The 26102-nt window shown below is 36.6% G+C and overlaps 1 protein-coding gene and 1 long non-coding RNA gene across 8 annotated transcripts in view; one reads left to right on the forward strand and one right to left on the reverse strand.

Annotated features, from left to right (window-relative positions):
* Positions 1-410: 410 nt before the first annotated feature.
* LOC131050466 (ABC transporter G family member 42) lies at positions 411-22218 on the forward strand. 6 transcript variants are annotated; one of them, XM_057984650.2, is made up of 24 exons: positions 469-1627; positions 1850-1970; positions 3040-3128; positions 3226-3310; positions 3401-3560; positions 3681-3757; positions 14672-14725; positions 14835-14925; positions 15009-15310; positions 15746-16027; positions 16575-16891; positions 17077-17237; positions 17444-17547; positions 17714-17867; positions 17955-18116; positions 18655-18773; positions 18883-19215; positions 19319-19609; positions 19695-19778; positions 19977-20110; positions 20201-20428; positions 20605-20776; positions 20973-21227; positions 21739-22218. In XM_057984650.2, exons 1-24 carry the CDS (start codon positions 1263-1265, stop codon positions 22006-22008), a joined length of 4410 nt encoding a protein of 1469 aa, XP_057840633.2. In that variant the 5' UTR covers positions 469-1262; the 3' UTR covers positions 22009-22218. The 6 variants fall into 6 exon arrangements, with proteins under 6 accessions (XP_059076941.1, XP_059076944.1, XP_057840633.2 ...); XM_057984651.2 differs by having other exon boundaries at positions 479-1627; positions 18658-18773; XM_057984652.2 differs by lacking the exon at positions 17955-18116 and having other exon boundaries at positions 18658-18773.
* The window catches only part of LOC131050467 (uncharacterized), a 34441-nt gene continuing 12758 nt past the window's right edge, over positions 4420-26102 (reverse strand). Inside the window, exons 2-3 of one of the 2 annotated variants that reach the window (XR_009372494.1) lie at positions 13222-14002; positions 4420-4887 (exon numbers count right to left, since the gene is read on the reverse strand). This is a non-coding gene — a long non-coding RNA (uncharacterized LOC131050467). Of the gene's footprint in view, positions 4888-11906; positions 12587-13221; positions 14003-26102 lie in introns of those variants that run through there. The other variant, XR_009106953.2, reaches the window with a different exon arrangement.

The raw sequence follows: 26102 nt of genomic DNA on the forward strand, positions 1-26102 counted from the left end.
TTTCCACAAATTCATTATTATTATTATTTATAATATTACTAACATTGACAATAGACTTAAATTTATTATTAATTAAGTCGAAGGAAGGAAAATTATTTGAACGGCAACATAACCTGATTAGGTACTTTGTCCCATGAGATTCTCTCATTAGGTATCTTGTCACAAATAATATGTATTAGGTTTATACTATTTCACCAACCACCAATATGGTTCATAAAATCTTTTTTATTACACGTTACTAATATTAATTTATTTTGGGCAGAATAAAATATAAGTTTAAAAGCAAGGCTCCTAAATGGTTATATTTTCCTGATTAAAAAAGCTAGTAATTTGAGTGTATATTTCTCTTTTATTGTGAAGATCCATCTTGTTGGTGTAGGTTTCTTTAAGTACAAATTGTATCAGTTTATGGAAATTTATGTTACAGAAGTTTTTCATCAAGATCTCTTTCAAATTTTGGATTCAATTTGTCCATGTTACTTTGGTTTGTAGTCATCTGGATGGAGACCTGTCGTTGTTGGTAGATGAACAGATAAATTATTTGGTTCTGAACAGAAAGATTTAGTATATACTCTGTATTAACCATTACACTCTGAAATTGTGTGTTTTCAAATTATATATTACTGCACGGGGTTAAAAAGCTCAGATGCCAATATCTATACGTAATTTAATAGAAAAAAACTGAGTTGCCAATAGGTGTAATCCAATTGTATGCACCACAGAAAATTATTCTAAATTGAGTGCACTTATATTTTCATTCAAAAGCAAAAGCTTCACGACAAATTCTACAAATCACTGTCAATAAATTTGATATATTCGGACTAGAATCATTTTAATTTCACGTGATATATTCGGAATGCTTCACATCAAAAAGGCAAAAATGTTACGGAAGTTCTGAAAAGAATTTCCATGATTGTTGCTGGGATACCATAATGTGATTTATCTTTGTGATGACAGATAGCCAGTCTTCGGTAGTAAGGAATTCGACTCATCATGACGTATTTGAAAATTTGAAGTACTGATACAGAAAGCTTGAAGTTCTTCTAATGTTAGATATGGGATTTATATGTTTTGGAGCCCAGAAATGATATCTAATATTGTAGAAAGATTTCTTATAAAATGGCAAGCACACCCAATGTTTTTGCTTTGAATGGGAGTCTAGTATAGTTACTTTTATTTGACAGAGAGAGTTAAGAGTGTATATATAACTTGTATCCTACATTAGAATAAGGATAGAAAAATTGGAGATAGGCTTGGGATCCATGGGAACCTCAGTAGCTAGAAATGTAAGCTTGAGAAGTTCCAGTAGAAGGAACAATAGAGGAATTGCAGATGCTTTTATCAGATCAACAGAAGATAGTGTGGAGGATGATGAACAAAATCTAATGTGGGCAGCTATTGAGAAGCTGCCTACATATAATAGGCTAAGGACCAGTATCCTGTTTCAGAGTGATACCCAAAATGGTCATGTTGATGCTATAGTAGCAGGCAAAACCCAGATTCCAAAGGAAGTAGATGTTAGAAAGTTGGAACCAATGGAACGAAAAATGTTTATTGAGAAAGTCCTCCAAGTGACCGAAGAAGATAATGAAAAGTTCCTGAAAAAGCTTAGAGCTCGTATTGATAAGTAAGAATCTAGATTATGGTTTCTTCTATCTATTTCCTTTATATTGAATTTTCCCTTGGTCTTTACAAGGTGATATGTGAAAAAACCTTAATACCTTGCTGAAGACTATAGTTTGGTAATTTGGTTAAGAACCCATATCTACAACTAAATGGACTTGTTAACTTAATTTATCCTTTTTATTAATTTCCTGATCATATTCCAATCTTTTTTCTTGACTTACAGAGTAGGTATAGAGATTCCAACTATAGAAGTTCGTTTTGAAAATTTATCTGTACAGGGGAAGTGTTTTGTTGGCGGAAGAGCACTCCCTACACTTTGGAACTCTGCCAAGAACTTCATAGAGGTGTGTTTGATTCATTTCTCCAACTCTTAAACGTCTGAGATCATAAGCAAAGGTTCACATCAAAGGCCAGAAAATATAGATTTGATGTATCATAATTAATCAAGATACACATGGGCAATAACTTGGCAAGAAAATGCAATAGATAAAGCGATACAATCTGTTTGTTTTTATGCTTTTGGAACCTAGAAGAATCACTTAACAAATCTGAAATATCATGTAAACTTAATTTGACCTGTAGATCAGACATGGGTACCTACGTTGATATTGATGATTGAGAAAGACTGTCAAGTTGAAAACATAACAGGCTAGACTCAAACTCACAATCAACCAATGCTTTGCCTGACAGCGCTCTCTCTAGAAGTTTTTTGGCGTCACATTGAATATTCCACTTCAATCCACACTCGCATTGATGTGCAAACTGTCCTCCAAACCAATGCTGGCCCTGATACTATGTTGAAATTTAAACTATAGTACTTGATCTCAGGACCACTAAACTAAACCGATGTGTTTCTCTATTTTTTCGATGATTTCCCCACTCATGAATCCAAGATGACCAAATCTATCCATTTACCTGCTCTGCCCCTGGAGATATCTTATCACAACACAATTGCCCCTAGAAGTGCCACCAACTCCCTGATCACCTCCAGAAGTTATCCCAGGATACATTGCACTTGAGATTTTAGATGTCATCCAAAACTAATGCTGGCCTTGATAATGTAATAGAAAACTATTTACAATGCAGCACTCGAACCTAGGATCACTCAATGCAGTCAAATGGATTGATCGAGGTTAAATTACTTTCCTTTTCATAAACCTAGTACTACCAAATCTGATTGATGGGGTGCTTTAACTCTAAGCCATTGTCTTTTCATGAAGCATATCCTCTAGAAAATGGTGATGTATATCATTTTATAAAGAAATGACTGATATGCGAACTTTGTAAGGCTCAAAGCTATATATTATAATGATTTTGGGAACACAGAGGTACTCTTTTAGTATTCAGAAAAGCTACGTTGGAAAGACCAATTAATCTAAGGGGATGTTAAATATCTGGTCCATTGGATTGCAGGCATTGCTCGGATCCATTGGATTGTCACCAACAAAGAAAGTTGACCTTCAGATCCTTAAAGATGTCACTGGTATAATCAAGCCTTCTAGGTATGGCTGTGCAAAAAATTGAACATAGTTAATCAATTGAACTGATTTTAAACACAATTCCTTTCTAATGCTCCTCGAGTTCTTTCTTTGTATACAGACTGACTTTATTGTTAGGACCACCAAGCTCTGGGAAGACCACTCTGCTTTTATCTTTGGCTAATAAAGTGGCAAAGGACCTGAAGGTTAACACCCATGATATTGGTATGCATAATATGTAGTATAATGTTCAATTTGTAGTGTATCATTAAATTAATACTAGAGTATATGAACAGGTGAAAGGATCTATTACTTACAATGGGCATGGACTGGATGAGTTTGTTCCTCAGAAGACATCTGCATATATAAGTCAGAACGACTTGCATGTAGGATTGATGACTGTTCGTGAAACATTGGATTTCTCTGCAAGATGTCAAGGTGTTGGCAGTAGATATGGTAAGAAATATAAAACTATAAATCTTCTGCCATAGCATCAAGACACATAAATTTACAAGTGATATGGGTTCCAAACTCTAGTTACTGATAAGTCATTTGCAATGCTGAAATGTTATAAAGAGCTGCTGTCTGAAGTTGCTAGAAGAGAGAAAGAAGGTGGAATTTTCCCAGAGCCTGAAGTTGACCTCTTCATGAAGGTGGGTCTCTTTACTTTCTTAAAATTTTCTGTGTTGCTAAATTTTTCCAGAGATTGAAAATCCAGGCATATAACAATATTTTGAAGCATATTAAAGTCTGTGCAATGGGTTATTGATTGTCACAAATATTACCATACCTTTAATAGGATTTCTGTATAGCTTATGACTTTGTTAATGTGTATTTCCCACCTTGCTTATAGAGTTACCCCAAATGGCTGCATCCCATACTAATTATGTTCGTTTCCTTTATAGATTAGTTCTGAATACTAAACTACTTCTGTTTGTTCAAGAAAAATTTTGCACATCTGATTTTGGATACATAAATATAGTTTCTTTCCTATTTTTCATCTCATAATGCAGGGTAAAATTTGAGCTTAATAATTTCTTTCATTTTTTCATTTCATCTTGTTTGATTTTATACCTGCTATGAACACGTGCTCAGGGATTTGTGTTTTGTTTTTGCATGTTCAGGTGATATTGTCCACCTATAATTTTTTATGTAACTCCGTCTCTCTTTAATATGGACCAGGGCTGCAATAAACCCTTCATTAATTAATCTAAGAAACTTAAATTAAATAATATTAATTGGTAGTATTTGTCTATGCTAATAAAATCTATCAATTTACTTTTTGGGTTAAAATATTCAGATTAAGTTACCTGATACTCTGGGGTACTCCTATTTTTTTATTGAGTGTAAAAGGTGGATTTTGAAAGAAATCCAAAACCTTGTACAATGTAAGAAGATTTATATCAATGAAGTCCATCCAACAGCAAAATTACAGCAGGCAGCCCAGGGGATGAAAACAACCAACAACACTCACTACAGGAAGGGCAAGATCAACAAAAAATCAACCGTCTCGAAACAGTTTCAAACCAAAACACTCCAGAAAGCTCTGAAAACTACCAATTGTCCTGCTCCTAAAACATTGAGTCAGCTATCATTCTTGGCTGGTCTTCCTTTTTTGAAGGCCGGCCCAAACCTGGAAGAATCCATAGGGGATCTATGAAGGCTCACATCCAATTCCATTTTTCTTTTATCCATACTATGGTGAGAATGCCGGGTGCTGGAGTTCATTAGTAGGGCTAATAGCTTGTTTTACCTGAAGCTCATAAATCTGATCCCTACAACTCTGTAAAAACCAGCCATAAAAACAATTTTTTCTTTAATACTTGCAGTAGTTATAAATAAAACCTACAGTAAGGTAATAATCAGCCTACATAGAAATTAACCCATTACACACAAATCAATGAGTAAGTAGATTCCAAAATACAATGTCCAAAATTAAAGAGTAGCTGATGCCCTACAAGAGCTTAAGTTCTCACGACTTGCAATTGGCTGCCTGGGTTCATGTTCCCCACATGAGTGCAACAAACACAAGCATGTGGACACAACCCCTGTCCACCCCAACCAAGTGGACTTAGCAAGTCTATCTAAGAGAGCAATTTCGAAGTTATGGTGCCAAGGTCAAAAACATATGGGAGGGAAGGTAGAATCTGAGTTCTTGAAGAAGACAAGGCTTCCTTCTTGCCTAGGCATAGGGTAGGTATGCAAATGGATAGCTAAGAAGAGGACTATGGTGCATCCCATACTACACCAAGGGTCCATCCTCATTCCCAAAATTCATATAGGTTGAGAGTTAGATTCCCACAAAGCTATGAACCTTTCCGAGTTAGTGGATTCAAACATCAATTGCCTCTAGGCCATTGGCAACAAACCTGTCCAACCTGGAAGAGGGTAGTTCCTAACATATATCACCACATCGCATTGGTGAAAAGCCAACTAGCCTCTTCACAACCTCCTACCATCCATCACCTCTATGCTATTGGTGACAGCCGGCTAAACCTCAATAAAACGGTTGGCTCCCGGTATCCATCACCTCCATGCTACTAGTGACACTTATCTAACCCTTGATACTATGGTTAGCTCCTAGCATCTGTTACCTAGATAATACTAGTAAGAACCAGCTAAACCATTCCTATATCACAACAACAATAACTCCTATCACTCTTCACCTCAATTCTACTACTGGAGGTTGGCTAGTTCTCAAGATACAACGGTTATCTCCTGGCATCCATCACCTGCACAGTACCGGTGGCAATTGACAAATCGCTCTTGTACCATTTTATGTTCAAGATTGTGGTCATCTACAAGCTAGGTTTCTTATTAGAGTTCTAGTCATAATATTTTTAGGATGGAGGGTATCATGAACAATATCTTACACCATTCTACTGCCTCTCCCTTTAGTTGTCAGCACCCCTAGCAAAGGTCCACCTAATGTTCAGGTGTGGCTCTTTTATAGGAAATGTTTATCTTCATAGATTACTCCAAGTGAGTTAGGCATAACCTTCAACTCCACGAGAATCAATTCATTAGGGGATCAAGTAGATGTATTCATATCCTCAATCTTAACAACACAAATTTTTAATGTTTGGGAGTAAGGATAGCTACTATGTGGCTGCTCTTTTACTTAATTTCAGCCTTACTGTATAGAGTGTAAGATTGTATTCTGAGGAGAATATAAGCTGATTTATGACAACAAGGGATATAGATTTCATGAACATTTAGTCACACCTGTAAAGGGTTATGAAATTCAAATAACCCATAACTATAGTTTTCGTTTCAACTTTGATGTCTAACATTTGTCTGTTTGTTTAACATACAAGGCCTGCTAATGTGCAGATAGAGACATATGAACCGAAAATAGGGTAAGGATACCCCTTATGCATAAGACAACCTATAGGCCTGTGTAGAAGGGACTATAACTACTTCTCAACATGTTAGTTCAATGTAACATAGACATTAAGTTTTATACCAGCCACACACTATTTCATTTAACTTGTTTCAAGAACAGCATGCTCCTATGCTTTTATGTCAATAAAAGAAGACCTTTCCTTTGAGTAAGATGAGTTTGGATTACATATAGAATGACTAAATTTACGATAAGAGTAAATGAAAAGCTATAAAGTAAATAGAACAAAGGAACAATTCTTCCACACCCTCTTCTTATCATTTATTTATTTTGCTTTCATCAGTTATTGCCTTCCATTAATATTGTCCATTAACAAGCAGTCAACCTCATTTAAGAGCATGAGAGCCAAAAAAATCCTCACACCAAGGAACAAGATTAAATCTATGTCACAAATTCACAATATTAAACTTGGGGAAAATTAACAGATTTTTTATTTTTGATTGATAAACGGCTGAGCCAGAGAAGATTATATTAAAAATTAGGACAGTTACATAGCGATGTCAAGAACTTTGGAATGCCAAAAAACAATAGGGGCAGACTCCCCGAATAAACCAAATTCTTCCACAGACGAGAGTTTTTCAAAATCATCAGAAAGAGAGGCAACCTAACAGCCTCGGAAGTCTAAAGTTAATTACCAAATCCTTTCTAACTACTAAATTTGAGATTATCAACAAAACATTGATGTTCGATAACAAAAGGATTAGAAACTTAGTTTCAAAAACAAAATTCATATCTGTTTTTGATAATTTTCATTCAGCCCTAGGCTGAAGCTCCAGCTCGACCACAACCCCTACCTCTCAGACAACCTCTTCCTCTGCCTGGCCCGCCCGACCGCCCACGACCAATGCCTCCTTGCGGAGCGTTCCTGTTACCCGCAGCAGTCAGCACTTCGCGTTCTAGCTTTGGCGGAAGGAAACCATTAAGTCTGGCAAAGTCTATAAATTCATCTTCCCTGTCATCATTTTCAGGCTCATCTCCCAACAGCTTCCAATCGAGGAATCTGACCACCATTGCTAAAAAAGCCCTATGTCGCCTTAAGGCGGGGCCTTTAAGGTCTAGAAGAAACAGGTAGTAGTTAATGATTTCACCCGGAATTGAGAACAGAAGCAAATCTCCTAGATGAGGCATTCCAGTGCCAAGAATAGCACGGTTGATGACTGTATCTAGACCCTCCAACACATCCTACTCAAATAATTGAGATGTCAGCACCAACACCTTCACTTTGGGAACCTGGTTGTCAAGAAGAGATGCCACGAACCTTGAAGAAATTTGGGAATTATCCCTCGGGTATTCCTTCCTGCTCAGATGGCCATGACCAAGAATTAGCTTGACTGCCGAGATTACCGACGGCTCAGAAGTTCGGAGGAGTCTTTTGAGTCTCAAATCCGAAATTTCTCTGAAGGAAACTTGACAACTCATACAAGAGAGAGATATGGGGGTATCCGCCCCGAAGCAAGCAATTGGCTCCGGGAAAGCTCTCACTACAAACTCAAAGGGAGCTTCTTCCATTTTTAACTATGAAACCAGATTAGAAAACTCACTCTGCAACTTTGAAAACCAGAGGCCGAAATAGACTTCATGAACGGACAGAATGACAGCTAGAAGCCTCGGCAAGAGCAGAAATAACTGCCCAACATTCTCGCGGTTTCCAATACTCATAAATGCAAATTGCCTTGAGTGAATAAGCCCGGAAGGAAAGGTGGCAAGAAAACCTTCATCCAAAGTATGGAAATTTAATAATCGGTCCTTGGAGAACTGCCAGCGGGGCAACTCATCTCTCCACATTCTGATGGCGGCGTCCTTTCCTCCTTTTCAGAAAGATTTGACAGATTTTGATGACCTCGTCAATCCTTTCTTATACATGCCTATTTTGGTTCATTTAATGATGTCAGATAAATGATCGCCAGCAGTTTAAAAGGCATACATCAAATCTCAAATGCTCCTTTTTATTCAAACAATAGTATTGTCTGAGTAGGCCGTGTACTCTTGGAAAATAAAGTCAGGGTGCAACCTATTGGTAGAGTTAGAGCCTTGGAACTATCACTATTTTAATTCAGTTTTAAAAAAAAAGAACGAGTATAAACTATGAATGGTTCTTCGATAATGTGAACATGTAATTAAAATTTTGTGAACAAGAGATAGTATTCGAGACCAGAGTCATTGAGTATAGAGAGTTTTATTCAAAGGAAATGGCCAAGCCTACTGAAATCAGCTGCAAAATGGTTAGTAGAGGAGGTCCCAATTAGCTATTTCACCTTTAGATCATTCCCTTAATCCCATTTGAAAACTGAAATGTGAATAAGACATTGGCAACAACTCAATACAGTTTCAAATCTTTACCAAACAACCCCTACTCAGCTGGGGCGTGCAACTATACGACGGTGATGAGATTTATCTTTACATGTTTCTACATTTTTTAGATTAATACGCGTGGCCAAGTCAAGAAATTACCTGTGAGAGCTTCCCAAATGCCATGCTCAGCTTCTGTTCGCCATTGTTTTATGTTAAAATATCCTCAAATGGCCCTGCTCAATCCCTGTTCGCCACTGTTTTATGAGATAATATCCTCAAGTGGTCATGTTCAACTCCTCTTTTTCCCTTGCTAACTCATCCCAACCTTGGTCAACCCCAAACAATCAGGTTTTCTACCTTTCTATCTTAATCTCTACCAAAAATGACTTTTAATCCCCTCATGAGGGCCTCAACACCATTCATTTCATTTCTAGCATGAATGGAGAGATTTTTTTCCTAGGCAATGGGGAGAGATGCCATGCCTCATTAATGGCGCAGTCGTCCCTTAGCTTTTTCGCACCATTCTTCTAAATCTAAGCCTATCTCCCAGCTTATATACCATCTTATATATTCCAGCTGTATCAAGGAAGAGCTTTCTACTAGGTCTTTGGTGAAAATGCCACAACCCTTCCCTTTTTCCCCAATTTTGTTTATGATTTCCTTATTGGAATTCAAACTGCAAATTTTTGCACACAACATATTATTGTTCTTCTATTTCATTTCATTCAATAATACATATTGGTGGTTAATATGGGTACCTCTGGTCAGCTATATATATATATATATATATATATTAGGTGCATCTTCTAAGCTTGGATAGACAGCCATAAAACCTATGATTGTAACTTTCAAGCATCTCACAAACAATACAAATGTGATTTTGAAAGTCAAACCAATTCCATATCTCCTTGCATCATGAACTACTTTTATCATGCTTTGAAAGAACATTAAGGACATCAATTTCAATCATTGTCGAATCATGATATATTTATATGCTGCAAAGTGCAAACCATCTTTACAACCACATACTCTCTAGATTCCCAATCTCAGCATTCTAACACACATCTAAAGGTCCCTTCCCCCATTTTGCTGAGTACTTTGTATCTTGTAATGAGATTTTCTCAGTGAAACTCAGGGATGTGTTTCTGGCAAAATTCTAGTGATGGATGGGGGGACAGCATGGGACATTTCCAAAACCAAAAAAAATTGCAGGGACATGTCCTGTTTGGGGGGGACAGCAGAGGAAACTGGGGGGACAGCTGGCTGTCTCAGGGACGTCTCAGATGTCCCCTGACAGTCCTGAAGACAGTCGTCTGTTCCCACCCCCCACTCCCCCCAAATTTTCTTTTAAAAAACTTGCCCAGCTTTGAAAAAAAAGAGACTTATTATATTGTTGAGTGCCCCCCACACCTTCCAGCTCGCCCTAAATGGGTAAAACAACCTGAACGCATTTGGAAATGGTGTCAGCTGCAGGACTTTCTATATTTTACCTGAACCACTATGAATCATACATGACGACAGTTTTAACCTTGGAGATGAACAATCATGAGAAATAAACTGGATTAATCTATTGATGTGGAACTGCTATCCAATATGACAAAATAAATGAGTTGAAGGAAGCAAATTGAGAAAAAAAGATTTAGAAGCTAGTAATTATTTTTGTATTACAAGTTCATATGGTATAGAATCTTTTGATTCCAAATGTCAAGACAAGATCCATCAATCTAAATTAATATTTATTTCTTTAAAAAGAGTTCATATGGCATAGAATCATTTGATTCCAAATGTCAATACAGGATCCACAGATCTTGTTGGAATTCCTTTTCCTTTTACCCTTCAAAGCGTCATGGAAGAATTTGCATGAATGGACTCACAGACTTAATAAGCCTCCAAGCTCAGTCACTGATAAAGCAAATATCTGCAAGATGGCAAGATCATATATACAAAGATTGTCTTATGTCAATAAAAAAATTAAAAAGCCTTTACCCTGTACCCAGCCTTGAGACTTTTGACATATATGATATATGATATTTTTCATTTTGTTGAAACTTGCAGCCTTTGGGCATTTTGATATTCATATAATTACATGCATATTGACAGTGATTCCAGATTTAATGAACTATATTTATGAATGTACATGAATTTATAAATTTCAACTCTCATTTCAAGTTACAACTCAATTGCTATGTATAATGTATATGATGAGTGATTTAAATTTTAGATTTATCAATGTTACATTGTTATCATATGAAAATATTTGAATTTTCCCTATATAGTTTAAATTTTCCCTATTTTCTATATAGCCATCCCCTCTGTTGTCCTCTCCATCCCCAAAAATGGCATTAAAAAAATCCATCCCAAAAACTGGTTTCCTCATCCCCGTCGCAGAAACTCAGGGTAACATAGGATTTTCTCCAAGCTAAAAGATGTATCAGTCATCTTTGTCATTTTGATGCCAAGGACTAGAGGCAATATGGTTATAAGTCTTGACAGAAGGTGTGAGAGGAGAAGCATGCTTTAAATCAAACCATACTCACGGCTGAGTGGCACCATTACATAGTGCTGATTGAGTCTCTTTAACAAGTACGGCAAGAACCCAAGTCAATCTTGTGCATTTACTCAATTGTTTCTCCATGATACACTCTATGGTGTCCATTAATCTACACAATCACAAAAACAAAAATAGCTGAAGCAAACGGAGATCTGGCCAAAACTTGGCCTTAACCAAGGAGTTTGTACACCTTTTTTTCTCTTTTTTAGAAATTTTTTGAGATACACAAATTTTGAAGATTAGAGGAATGGTTTGGAGAGATTTGAGCAACATAAATGAGCGATCTTGCAATGCATATGGGAGGAGAATCTGTTGGTTGTTTGTTCATACACTTGATACTTCTCAAAAATCACATTGGTGGAGATGATTGCAACCAACAACACAAAAGTGTAGAAGACAAGCAAATTTCATCATATGTACACCATTGTCAGCCACTACATACACCATTGTCAGCCACGACACTCAAATGGTTGTCATCAAATATTCCACCAAATCCACCTCTAGATGTTCAGCTAGCTCTAATACCATATTGGAATTTAGACTGCAAATTTACACATAGCATAATATTGTTCTTCTATTTCATTTCGTTCAATAATACATGTAACATATTTATAGGACTTACATCTCCTATTCTATAGGAGAGCTCCTATTACAACTCCTTTAGATAAAATATTCATAGGATAAACAATTCCCAACAAACCATTACAAATATTCACGGGTACTAACAAACTAAGAAATGTCTCTTGTATGTATCCTAGAGCTTAACAAACCTAGAGATACAAAAAAGATGTAATATTCCTAACATTCCTTTCTTTTTCTTTTTATTTCTAACATTATTGCTAGTTCTCAATCATTTATGTATATATATGTGTTCACATTTGCAAAGGTAATTATTATTATATTCTTCACTTTTTTCTCTACCCCTTAGCAATCAGTTGGGTCAACACTACAACTACAGATCCTTGAAGTACAGTTGTGGATACTCAGTCAGTGGAACTAGTGAATCAAGTGGCCCTACCAACAAATTCTTATACAACATCTAGGAGGGCGCGAAAACGTACAATCGACAAAAGTGTAGTGACCAGATAAGGCTCAAGATCACAACATGCATCTTGCAGAGTACTCACAATCGGATGATCCTTCTGATTGCAATTCAACCTCAAGTATACAGAAGCAAGGATAAACAGCATCATGATCATTCTTAGGATAAAGTTGCCAGGTCCACATTGTTGCACCCTTGTATTTGTAAGACAATTCAATTTTTTCATGCATATGTCACCACAAGAGCATTATTATTTGGTTAGTCCAAAAGATAACACACATATAAATACAACCATGTCATCAACTAAAACAAAAACCAATTAGTTCATAACATTTTTAGTTTACTCATCAAATGTAACAATTAACAGTCAAAATTATTAAATCTATAGCACTTTAACTATTCACTCCATACAAGCATTCAAAATTATCAAATATGATTATAGTTCAAATGTTAAGGTTCCCATCTTAATCCAAATAACATCGGGACATCAGGCAATTATCACAAAAAGATAATATAGAGTTTGTGGGGATGGGATAAAGTAACCTTTGAAACCTACTCAACTATGCCAAGGGACCTCAACAAGGGGCACAAATTATGGAAGGTTCACCCATAGCACCAACATCTAGCAATGAGTCTATTTCATTCTGAGGATGAGCAATCACCTTGTTATCTTTTTTCTTCCAAGTATTTTGTGACTTTTTATTTTTCCAACACCTAAGAGTAGAGAAACCAGCCATATGACATTTTTTACACATTACAATGGAATCCTCATAATGTTGAATGCAATCATGCAATTTGGAGGAGGAAGTAATAGAAGGTAGAAACTTACCCACATTTGCCGTAATCACAATCTCAAAATGGCAGCATCAGTACCATTTTCTCTTAACCCATTTTCAAAGGAGAAGATGTTTGGCCTATTTCCTGAAAAATTCCCTATGAGGGAGTTCTCAAGCTTTGAAGCAACTTTATAAAAAAAAAAAAAAATCTAGGATTCTAAGGGAGAAACAAAGACCATCCCCAATGGTTCCCAAGGATAATAGCATAGAAGGATTTGGCTTGCTTGAAACTCGTTCAACTCAAGACTTTTTCACAGGTTGCTCATCACCAGGACAAATAGCAGCATCAAGGTTAGACAACATCTCACCATTCATAGGATTAGACAACACCTCTGCCATTTCCTATCCCTCCATCTCAGCTTCCAAACAGCAAGCTGCAGAGCCATAAGCACTTAGCTCTAGCACTCTACACGCAAGTGGACCCATTTTCAAATACCCCTATCCCAAAAAATGTCCTAAAATCACAGGAGGGGTTATCAACAGCACAAAGTGAAAGAAGAAACCCATTGCCTCCCCTAAAGAGTGAGTTAACCGCCCTAAGAATGTCACCTAATGGCCCCTCAACCCATGGAACATTGCTATGCTTCCAACCAAATGTCAAATAGGTTTTCTTCCTTCTCCTCATCAAATGAAATGTTTCACTCATCCTTGAGCTCGCCATCTGCATAATCCACAGCATCTTCATCATTGTACTCATTCTGGCCGTTTGTGTCTGCCCCTTCCAACCATTTCCCTCTCGAAGACCTTTCAAAACTGAGATTCCTGCTCAAAGCCCTACACAGAAAATAGAAAATTATTCCTAGGGTATCCTATTGTATCCAGTATACATCTAGATATCATATCCAGTCACCAATTTACTATTTCTGCTTTCCGACTTCAGAGTGTGGAGAATTGACTATTATATGATATTTGCAACACTATTTTATCTACATAGCTAGTTAGATTTTCTAATATGTATAAACTTGTAAGACTTTGCATTTAATAAAGACCAAGACAATGAAAATGTTATTCGGTGCATTCAAAGCACTACCTAAGAACATCAAACACTGAATACATGTGAAGTCAATGCTATTCTTGATTTTGTAATGTATTGATAATACTAGCAAAGTGAGATGAAAAACAAAAAAGGGTACTGATAAAATGTATTAAAATTTTGGAGAAATGAAAAAGAACAATGGAGTTTAAAAAGGACGGAGCCAAACGATAAGTTTCTTACAGACATATGGTAATTAAATAAACCATATTACTGGAATTGTCAAATAGACCGGCATACCAAGAAACAAATATACAAAGTTCAACATCTAGAGGACTTTTCATTTTAAATTGTGAAGTCTCCTGAAATATGTGGTCTCAATATCTGTACACATGTGTTTCCTGCATTCTGGCAACTTAATTACTTAATTTTATTATATGTATTATTCATTCCTGTAAAGCTGCATACAGGCAACAGCCATGGGAGGTGTCCGCAGTAGCCTCCAGACTGATTACACTCTCAAGGTAAGTCAGGATCTTTGTACGAGGCTTCCATCAGAGAAATTCTGTGTATATTTTTTTTCCAGGGTTAAAAATCATTAGAGGATTCAAACAAAATTATATATGAATACAGATGTTGGGTTTAGATAACTGTGGGGATACAATGATCGGAGATCAAATGCTAAGAGGAATTTCAGGTGGAGAAAGAAAGCGTGTTACAACTGGTATACTTAAAACCAATCAATATGAATGGTTTAGATGGTTTTCAATACAACCCCATAATTTCCTTCTCTTTGCCCACATGCAGGGGAAATGATTGTTGGGCCAACAAGAGCTCTTTTCATGGATGAGATTTCAACCGGACTAGACACAACTACAGCTTACCAAATAGTAAAATGCCTGCAGCAAATCTGTTCCCATATGGATGCAACAATTCTTATGTCTTTGCTCCAACCTGCACCTGAAATATATGAATTGTTTGATGACATTATACTACTTTCAGAGGGACAAATTGTCTATCATGGACCCAGAGAGCATGTACTTGAATTTTTTGACACCTGTGGATTCCAATGCCCTGAGAGGAAGAGCCCAGCAGATTTCTTACAGGAGGTATGTGCTTTCTAGTTCTTGGATTGAAAAACTAATAACAATATATATCATGAAAATATGTGGAACTTCACATAAAATTTGCACTCTGACAGAACTATATCACCAGTCCACTTGCAATAAAAATAGGTAGCTACTTCTAGCCACATTTATTATGGTCTCCATGGACACTTGAAAAACACATTTTTCTCTTCAGAGTTATCTAGATTCTACTGCATTAGAGCTTTTTGGTGATGATCCATTTTTACATGGATAAAGGAGATGATTCAAACACCAGACTTGGAAACTATCAAGCAGTAGAATCTAGAAAATTAAATACAAAAAATTCTATGAAAAATTCTATTCTTTGGCATTCTTTTACATGAGCATTCCATCATATTGCAAAGTACAATCCTAGAGAATCGTTCCATAAGAAAAATCACCTCATTTAATTTGCAGGTGACTTCAGCGAAAGATCAACAGCAGTATTGGGCTAACAAGACGACACCGTATCGCTTTGTCTCTGTTAAGGAATTTGCAAATATGTTCAAAACTTTTCATGTGGGTTCCTATCTTTCCAATGAATTATCAATACCATACGACAAACAAAAAAACCACAAAGCAGCTTTGGTACTTAATAGACACTCTGTCCCCAAAACAGAGATCTTTAAGGCCTGCTTTGAAAGAGAATGGCTTCTTTTCAAGCGTAATTCCTTCTTCTATATCTTCAAGACTGTACAGGTAAGCTTGGGTAAAAATGAAATTAGTATCTAATAATTTTCCTTGTTAATAATCATTACCCATGGAGTTTTTAGTACAGGACTAACTTGAAAATCACTCTTTTGGCATCTCTTGTGAATACGAATTTAAAACGAATTTTTCTTATCTATGTAATGTAGGATTCCTTATTTATTAATTTTTAAACAGGTTTCTTAAATAATGAAAGATTTAAATATGGGGATAATATAGCAATGTTTGGTATTTTATGGATAAAAATTGGAAATATGTCAGACCAGCTATATGAGCCTTCCGCCCCATCACCTTCCCTGTCCCATCCCCTGTTCTTGTACTCTGGTCCCTGTCTTTGTCCCCATGCTAATTGCTTATTCAAATATCATTTCTTGGATTTTAGTGTACTTCAAGGCTTCCCTTTTTTGCATTATCGCATCTCTCTATGCCCCAAAAAGGCAACTACATAGAATAAAGTTTCAAAAGGATCCAATCTACTGGAAAGCAGCCTTAATTTCCCCCTTTTAATAAGCTCTATGGTGAATATTCATATATGCAGATTATTTTTATGGCAGTAGTAGCAACTACAGTATTCCTGAGAACCCGCATGCGTCAGAGAAATGAGGATGATGGCAGTTTGTATCTTGGAGCTCTGTTTTTTAGTCTCCTTGTCAACATGTTCAATGGAGCTGCAGAACTATCATACACACTAAGCAGGTTACCTATGTTCTTTAAGCAGCGAGACCTTCTCCTATTTCCTGCATGGGCTTATACTATTCCAACCTTATTGTTGAGCATTCCTATCTCAGTTGTGGAGGGATTTTCTTGGGTTATTGTAACTTACTATGGAATAGGATTTTCTCCTGAAGCCAGCAGGTACTCATTTGCAGTTGCCATCATAATGATTGTTATCTATTTACTGTGTACATAGATACCCATGATATTATGATGTTACATGTATGTACACTAGTAATTGGGGGTCTTTGGGTTCTTAAAATGTATGGTGAGAACAGATCATGCTATTCACTTCCCTTCATCTAACAGTGTCATTAGTCATGCAGGTTTTTCAGGCAATTCCTTATACTTACTCTTGTAAATCAGATGTCAGCTTCTCTGTTTCGGTTACTGGCAGCAATTTGCAGGACAAAACCAGTATCCAATAGTTTATCAAATTTTGCCTTGTTATCTATTTTCATGCTTGGAGGCTTTGTTATTCCTCGAGGTCTGTTATTCATATGTTCATTTTCCATTGTATTTGAATGAATTAACTAAATTGTAGTTGTATTGATTAATGACAAAAAAAAGCATCAATGAGATTGTCAACAGATTGCTCTCTAGAATAAAAAAAGGAGTTCCTAGGGCATCTCTGAGATTCTCCGAAGAAGGTTGTAGCATATCATTATAATCTTCATGACCTTTTCTTTGCAGAGAAGATTCCCAAGTGGTGGACCTGGGGCTACTGGTCCTCACCAATGATGTATGGACAGAATGCCCTAGTGGTAAATGAGATGCTTGCTCCAAGATGGAATAAAGTAAGATTTTCATATTCTATGCATGCCTAATCTTTAGTCATTTTTTATTATAAGGTCTGGTCTACATTTTTTCTTTAATTTTCCATGAATGAATCTCTTGGGAGATACCAACCAATGTTGGACACTATTTAAATACTCTCTGTTTTGAATTGACAATTGGCTGCAGAGCATTAATGGCAACCTGATTTTGGGTCTTGAAGTACTCAAAAGCCGCCAAATATTTCAGAGAGGCTACTGGTATTGGATAGGGGCTGCTGCTTTGTTGGGGTTTATATTGGTCTTCAATATTTTATACACAATGGTCCTTACATACATAAATCGTAAGTTGTTTTAGTGTCAATGCATACATTTTGCTTAGAAAATATGTTGTTTCCTGCATATTGACCAATCATCATATTGGTGTAAAGCTCCCGGGAAACCTCAGCCTGTTTTGTCTAGAGAAAGCATTGCCAAACAGCAAGGTGCCCAGTATGACAATATGGCACATAAAGAACCCCAAGTGTTTTCATCATGGGCCAAGGATAAAAAATTGGAGCACTTCTCGTCAAAAGACTCAGAAAGTAATGCAAGTAAGAACGATCCTGCATCTCAATTTAATTCAAGCAATATTCACTGTCCATATCTTAATGATCAAAATCCACCAGCCACACAATAGTCTATAAAGTGCAGAAAATAAATAGGAGGCGAAGTCATTCACCAAGAAATAGACATTCTCTGGACAAGATCTATTATAGGGAAAAGGTAGATCTTTATCTCTTCAGATATATATTTGGAATATTGATAAATTACATGTATAAATTGACCTGATGTAGCATTGTAAATGGAAACCAAGTTACTTGAGGTGCAGAAATCTTCTGTCAATTCTCTTGTATATAACAGTAACTGCATCCCATACTTACTATTCCCTAAAATGGTACATAAGATGCAGACATTTTGTGTAAATAGTAAATTCTACAATACGCCACTCCATACCACAGGTCCTATTGAACTTTCCAATGACGTGAATAAAATGCTTTATTATTATTCTGTAAATCCTGACATGATTCTAAAATGCTTAGCAGCACATGTATGTAAAATAGATTGAGGCATCTGTCTGAAACCATGAAGCAGGTAAAACAGATTTAGAAGCAGCAGCATCAGGTTCTCCAAAGCAAGGGATGATTCTTCCGTTCAAACCATTAACAATGTCTTTTAGTGATGTCAACTACTTTGTTGACATGCCTCAGGTACAGATGAAGCGTATATCTTGGATGCCAATGTCTGTTTTCTTTTATTCTGAGTCTCTGACTTATATTTGAAGGCTATCTAGCATTTGATGTCCTTGAATTTCTGCAGGAAATGACTCAACAAGGTGTGACTGATAAAAGACTTCAGCTGCTGCAAGACGTGACTGGAGTGTTTAGACCAGGCGTTCTTACAGCTTTGATGGGAATTAGTGGGGCTGGAAAGACGACACTTATGGATGTATTGGCTGGAAGGAAGACCAGTGGATATATTGAAGGGGACATAAGAATCTCTGGATTTCCTAAAAGGCAAGAGACCTTTGCCCGGATTTCTGGTTATTGTGAACAGAATGATATACATTCTCCACAGCTAACTGTGAGAGAGTCCTTGATATTCTCTGCATTTATACGTCTTCCTAGGGAGGTTGATAAGATGACCAAACTTGTAAGTACAAACTCTAATTTCTTCTTGTTTACTCAATTATTCCATGTCTCATTTTAGCAAGGTTCCATGGATTTCCCTGACTTGGCAAGCTCTCAAACTACAGACCTTTGTGGAAGAGATCATGCAACTGGTAGAGTTGGATGACTTAAGAGATGCATTAGTTGGTTTGCCTGGTGTAACTGGTTTGTCAACAGAACAGAGAAAACGCTTAACAATTGCCATAGAGCTTGTTGCGAATCCATCTATTATTTTCATGGATGAACCAACTTCAGGACTAGATGCCAGAGCAGCAGCAATTGTGATGCGAACTGTGCGTAACACTGTTAATACAGGAAGAACTGTTGTCTGTACAATCCACCAACCAAGCATTGATATATTTGAATCATTTGATGAGGTAAAGATATGAATATCTGCATTCATTGGTATTTTTCTTGACACTTTTATTTTAACCATCGGTATCTGATTGAGTTCTGGTGCAGCTTCTGTTAATGAAAAGAGGAGGCCAAATCATTTTTGCAGGAACCTTAGGTCAGAACAGTCACAAGATCATTGAATATTTTGAGGTAATATTGGTATTAAAGGACGCAAAAAGGTTAAGAATGCGAGGGGAAGTTAAATCAAATTGAACTAATAGGCTGTATAGGTCAATTCTAGCACTAGTGACAAATAATAGCATCTGAAGTGTAAATCATAGAAATCTATACTGTTTGACAATTGAATTGGATGGTTTCCCCAATTTAACCTATCAATATGCTACACAGTCTGTCCCAGGAATACCCAAGATAAAGTATAAATGCAATCCAGCAACATGGATGCTTGAAGTTAGCTCTGCTGCATCTGAACTTCGCTTGGGAATAGACTTTGCAGAGCACTACAAGAACTCATGTCTCTATGAGTAAGAACAACACAATTCTCCTAGTAATATTGTCTTGATTAGTTATTTTCCAGCTCATTCTAACAAATACTACTCACCTAAGAAGTGCAGGAAAAACAAAGCATTGATAAAAGAGCTTAGCATACCAGTTCCTGATGCAAAAGATCTTTGCTACCCAATGCAGTATTCACAGTCATTTTGTGATCAATTCAAATTCTGCCTGTGGAAGCAATGGTGGACATATTGGCGAAGCCCACCTTACAATAGTGTCAGATATGTCGTTACTCTATTCACTGCTTTGGTATTTGGAACTTTATTTTGGGACTACGGAAAAAAAATGTAAGTTTTCCTATGCTCATGCTGACCCAAAGGATTCAATTTTTTAACTATATGCCTTGCCAACAATGTGGCTGGCTTAGAATATCAACCAGTTCTTTATGTTTGACCTAAGTATTTTAAGTCACTTTGATATTACATGTGGAAATATACTGAGAAGTACCATGCTTTCATACCAGGGATAACGGTACAGATCTCTTTGTTATCATTGGGGGCAGTTATGGGGCAGTGATGTTCTTAGGAGTGAGCAACAGTTTAACAGTGCAACCTGTGGTTGCAATTGAAAGAACAGTATTCTATAGAGAAAGGGCTGCAGGAATGTACTCTGCAATGCCCTATGCCTTGGCCCAGGCAAGTTGTTGCTTTTAGATTTTACTTCTTGAGTTCCAATTATCTATTTTCATATGCCATCGATTATCGATATCAACTTTTTTTCCCTTCACTTTTATATTTTTGCAAGTAATCCTTTTAAATTAGTTTCTATAGATACATTATTAAATTTACAACTAATAAATACATTACATTTGTTATTTTTATTTTGGAACAGGTGGCCATAGAGATCCCATACATATTATCCCAAACAGTTCTTTATGCGCTTATTGTCTATAGTATGATAGGTTTCCAATGGGTAGCCAGCAAGTTCGCTTGGTTCCTGTTCATTTATTTTTTCACATTCCTCTATTTTACCTACTATGGGATGATGGCAATTTCAATAACACCAAATGAGCAGATGGCTGCAATTTTAACAGGATCTTTCGGTGCCATATTTAATCTTTTTTCAGGGTTCTTCATTCCAAAACCGGTATGAAATTGATTATTATTTTTTTGTTTCTTCATTTTATGAATTCTTATGAAAGGAAAATGCGAAAATCCAAACATTTATTTTTCGCAATTTTACAGTGACAATGTTTGATAGGCAAAGTTTAGCAAGAAATTTATAAATGTCCAATTAAGAGTCAAGTTTTCTACTGAGTCCAAATTTTTTAGTTCCTCCTTAAAATTATGTTCTAGATCAACTGTTATTCTTTTTGATAATGGTGAAAACAGCTCACACGAAGTTCAAACAATGGGAACTAAAGAGCTAAAGCTATCATGCTTTAACTGAGATCAGACTCAGTCTTTGACTCTGTTATATTAATTCACCTATTATGTGTTATTAACCATCTTGAAATAGACCTTAAATTTGGAGAACATCTGCAATAGATTCTTTTATATTTGAAGAGGAATATAGGATCTGGGAGATAAATTTGAGTTTAGACTATTTGTTAGTGATAAAAGAAGGTAACTATTAATTTTATTATGTTATGATACAGAAAATCCCAAAATGGTGGATTTGGTATTATTGGATCTGTCCAGTTGCTTGGACAGTTTATGGCCTCATTATTACGCAGTATGGGGACATCACTAACCCAATTATGGTAAATGGAAAAGAGACAATGCCTTTGAACAAATTTGTGGAGGAATATTTTGGATACAGCAACGAATATTTATGGCCAGCTGCTGTAGTTCTCATAGGTTTTGGAGTTTTCTTTGCAATTATGTTTGGTATGGGCATCAAGGTATTGAATTTCCAGAAACGATGAGGCATTGGTTTACATTTTTTATTTTGGTTTCCATAAAGTTGAGCATTGTTTCTGCTTACTGTTGATAGACAAACAGCCTATCACAAGTCGTTGCAAGGAGTAACATAAATTTGATTATGTAAAAAAGACAGTTTATATCATTACAGCAGCTTTGTACATTTTCTTGCCATCACAATGAATGGAAAAGACTAGCCAAATACTTATCAATTATTTATGATCCAGCAAACATGAGTTATGAATATGATATACATGTTTATTAATTTTTTACAATCATGGACAAAAAACTTGAAAGCTATTCCAGATTTTGTTAAGTTTATAATTTCATTACCATTTGGAACATCAAACAATGAATTGCCTTCAAATTCATTTGCTTACACTATCTTGGTAATATTTATAATGCACCATGTGAGAAGTCACCAATGTGTTGGGGTGCCGGGACACCATTTCTAAATAAGGCAGGCGAATTTACTGATCAAGATAGGGACACCAATAGGTGAGATAAGCATACAGGATCAGGGATGAGGTCCTCTACTTTTGAATTTTGGTTTTTTAAGTGTCCATTATTCTCAAAACAGCTTGCAGCTTATTCTTGTAATATCTTTCTCAGTTTGATGGGGGCACACTTGTATATTAACAACAGGGCAAGAGTTAAATGTATCAACTTTCAAGATTATGTAAAAAGGTCTATTTGGATATCTGTATCTCAAAGAAATTCTTCCAGTTTTTAACGCTACAATTTTTTGTTTTTCCATTATTTAAGCTCTGGTTCTCAGTTTCAGCAAAAGTTAGTATCAGTCACTTACAACGGTGAATGGAAAATACAATATACAATGATCAGAACAATTATGTTTTTGCATTTCATGGAGTTACACTAAATTCTTCATTTATAATTCTTTTTGTTCACCTTCAATATATTGATATTCATTATTGTAATTGACAATAGAAGTATGGACTAATCAATTTTTGTACAAGCCTATATGACTCTCCTAGTAAGGGGTCCATCAAGTGTTACAAGAATTATTTTTGTTGAGCAGGGGGGGGTCTTATGAAAAGAATGATCTTGTGCAAGAAAATAGGAACCCCTACTTCAGATTTAACAGGGGTGTCTTTGAAGGAGAGCCAGAAGTTTCCCCCACCCACTTAATTTTTTTTTTTTAATCGGTAATAAGTTTATACTATATTAATAATTAAAATATTACAAAATTCTGAAAATAGTTTGTGGCTTTCGACCACTGATATTAACAGAGACTTCCAGACCAAAAAACACTCAACCACTTCAAAGTTCGGCTACACCACCATTCAACCATATACAAATATAATATTAATGACTTGAGTTTAACAAAATAACTACGCAGAAGACCAAACTCTAGCTATCAATAATTCTGCATATGAACTACATAAACAACCCTAGAAACAGAGACTACATACAGACTGATCACATACTATGATTGAGCAAAAAGGAACCAACTGCCACCATACCTAGACAAAACTAAGGCTTCTTCGCCTCTGGCCGTGGCATACTGAGCCAGTAAGCCCCTTTCTTGAACTTCAGTTTTTTAGATTTCTGCTCCGCATTAGACCCAAACACCTGCTCAACCCATTCTCTATCACGAAGGTACTTGTTAATGTATTCCCATCCCACCTGAGCCTCCGCACAACACTCTTCTTTGTTGCCATCTGCAGTCCACAATAGAAAGGGTCACACAGGAGGTTCAAATTCGACCACTTGCATCCATTTACCACACTTTGTGCCATCGCCATGAATGATTCCATCCCGTATTTCCATTCGTCACGGACACATTCCGTCATAACCCACTGGGTGTACTCCTTGGAGCCAAGTTCCAGGCACCAAGCAAATAAAATTGATGCAATATCCATGTTTGTCCTATATTTAAATTCCAACTTTATATATGCATCTCCCAGCAAGTCATCAACCATTTGCAGAAATTTGGGATCTTCAATCTTGAAGAAATTTCTAAGACGTTCCTCCCAAATTGTTCTCAAGAGTGCCAGTTGTTGTTTGCAAGTGAGAAGGGTAGCCTCCATCTCTGATATTTTCAATAATCTCTGCTTTTCCTCTATTCGTTCTCACCAAACACCACTTTGAATAAATGAAATTAAACCTTGCCAACTTTTAAACACTACACTTGAGGCCATCATGCGAATGCAAAGAGCATTAAGTCTCATTAATGCTCATGGTGTTTGACGGCATACAATATCCCTACCACATTTAATTCCTCATTGAAGTTTATGCACCGAAAATCTTCCCAAATTACATTCGTGTGATCATCGTTCAATTTAACAGCCCATTTAGAAAGTGTATCTGCCAATACATTCCCCTCCCGCCTTGTGTGGGTTATTTTAAAATCTTCCAACTTCGCCAACTCATTCCTAATGTAATTGATGTATTTATTTAATCTCCACACAGCCACCTCTCCGTTTTTATAGCATTAATTATAATCAGTGAGTCTCCTTCAAGGTGAAGTTTTGGAAATGAGAGTCCTATCGCCATCTTAGCCACATGGGAAGCTACTTGAACTTCAGCTTCATTGTTCATCCCTTCTCTGAGGTTTTTGGCTCCAAATGCTACAATGTCTCAGTTACAATCTTGAGCCACAAACCCAGCACCCGAGGGGCCCAGGTTGCCTTTCAAGGCCCCATTAAAATTAATTTTAATCCATCCCTCTTTTGACTTCTGCCAAGCATCCATCTTCTTACGAGGATCCGCTGCATCAACCAGGAAGGCCCATTAATAGGCCGAAACTTAATCAAAGGCCATCTAGCTTGGATGAAACTATCCTACTGACTTAAAGGAGTATAAATAGGATTGACATATGAAGCTGCAGTGCTGACTAATTCATAAATTGCATTTTCTATCCGAACCTCCATCCGTGACAACGTTTCAGCCTTCTCTTGAAAAATTCTCCAGTTCCTCTCTTTCCAAATTTCCCATATAATGGTGACCAAGAAAATCTACCAAATGCTTGAAAAGGAAGATTTTTTCTGAACTTGAAACCAACTCAAAAATAACCCCTTCAGAGAGGACAAGAAATGGGACTACCAATCTAATTACTGAGTAACGTATCTCCAGCAGTGATTTGCAAACTTGAACTGTACCAAAAGACGGTCCAGGGTTTCTTCACTCTTGTTACATAAAGGATGTTTGAACGGGCAAAAGAAACCTATATTTTTTGGCCTTGCCCCTGTTAAAATGTGACCTATCAATGCCAGCCAAGCAAAAGGTGCCAGCTTTTGGCAAATTGGCATTATTCCAACATATGCAATGGCCAATCATAGTCAACTGTCGCTGATTCCAGAAACTTGTAACCAATATTTATTGAGTATTTTCCTTCTTTGGAACCACACCAAATGATTGCATCCGGGTTGTTAGAGAAGGGCGGATTCCTGTCTAAGAATTCTTTTTTAATAATATCAGCCTGCTCTACTGTCAAGTTCAAGTCATTAACAGACTTCCATCGGCTTTCCTTACAGCCATTCTCCCAATGTTCCACCACATAATCAGCAACTTTAGTGCCCCAACTTCTCTCTGCAATATGTATGACTTCTTGAAAACTAGGATTTTCCATAAGAGTTGGGTAACCATCCCAAGAGTCCCTCCAGAAACTTTCCGTTTTGCCATTGCCTAATTGCCATGTGAGATGGTTACTGATGACCGGTCGACAAGACAAGAGAAAGTTCCATACTGTCGATCCCTTGGGGGGATTTTCAATAGTTAAAATTCTTTCATTGGACTGGTTATCAAGATATTTGGCTTTGAGAATTTGTACCCTTTTTTTTGGATTAATGTACATGCTCCACACAAGTTTGGCTCCCATTGCCTCATTCATAAGACCCCAATTTCTAAGACCTGCTCCCAGCACACTTGGGCTAGAAAAAAATTTCCCAAGCCAAAAGAGGGATTTTATCTACCTCTTGGTTACCATTCCAGAAGAATTTTTGCATCTTTTGTTCAATGATTTTTATGATTTTGGGAGGAATCTTTAAACATGTCATTGAAAACAGAGGTATGGTAGAAATGACAGACTTCAACATTACTAGACGGCCTGCAGAAGTGAGCCATTTATTTTTCCAAC

The sequence above is a fragment of the Cryptomeria japonica genome, chromosome 1 (assembly GCF_030272615.1).
Source record: "Cryptomeria japonica chromosome 1, Sugi_1.0, whole genome shotgun sequence".
Lineage (NCBI taxonomy): Eukaryota > Viridiplantae > Streptophyta > Pinopsida > Cupressales > Cupressaceae > Cryptomeria > Cryptomeria japonica.

Bases quoted from the DNA above. Each gene is read 5' to 3' on its own strand.
- LOC131050466 (XM_057984650.2), top strand. From the start codon at position 1,263: ATGGGAACCTCAGTAGCTAGAAATGTAAGCTTGAGAAGTTCCAGTAGA. The intron at 17,238-17,443 runs GTCTGTTATTCA...TTTTCTTTGCAG, and splicing joins AGGCTTTGTTATTCCTCGAG to AGAAGATTCCCAAGTGGTGG. The intron at 20,111-20,200 runs GTAAGAACAACA...TAAGAAGTGCAG, and splicing joins AAGAACTCATGTCTCTATGA to GAAAAACAAAGCATTGATAA.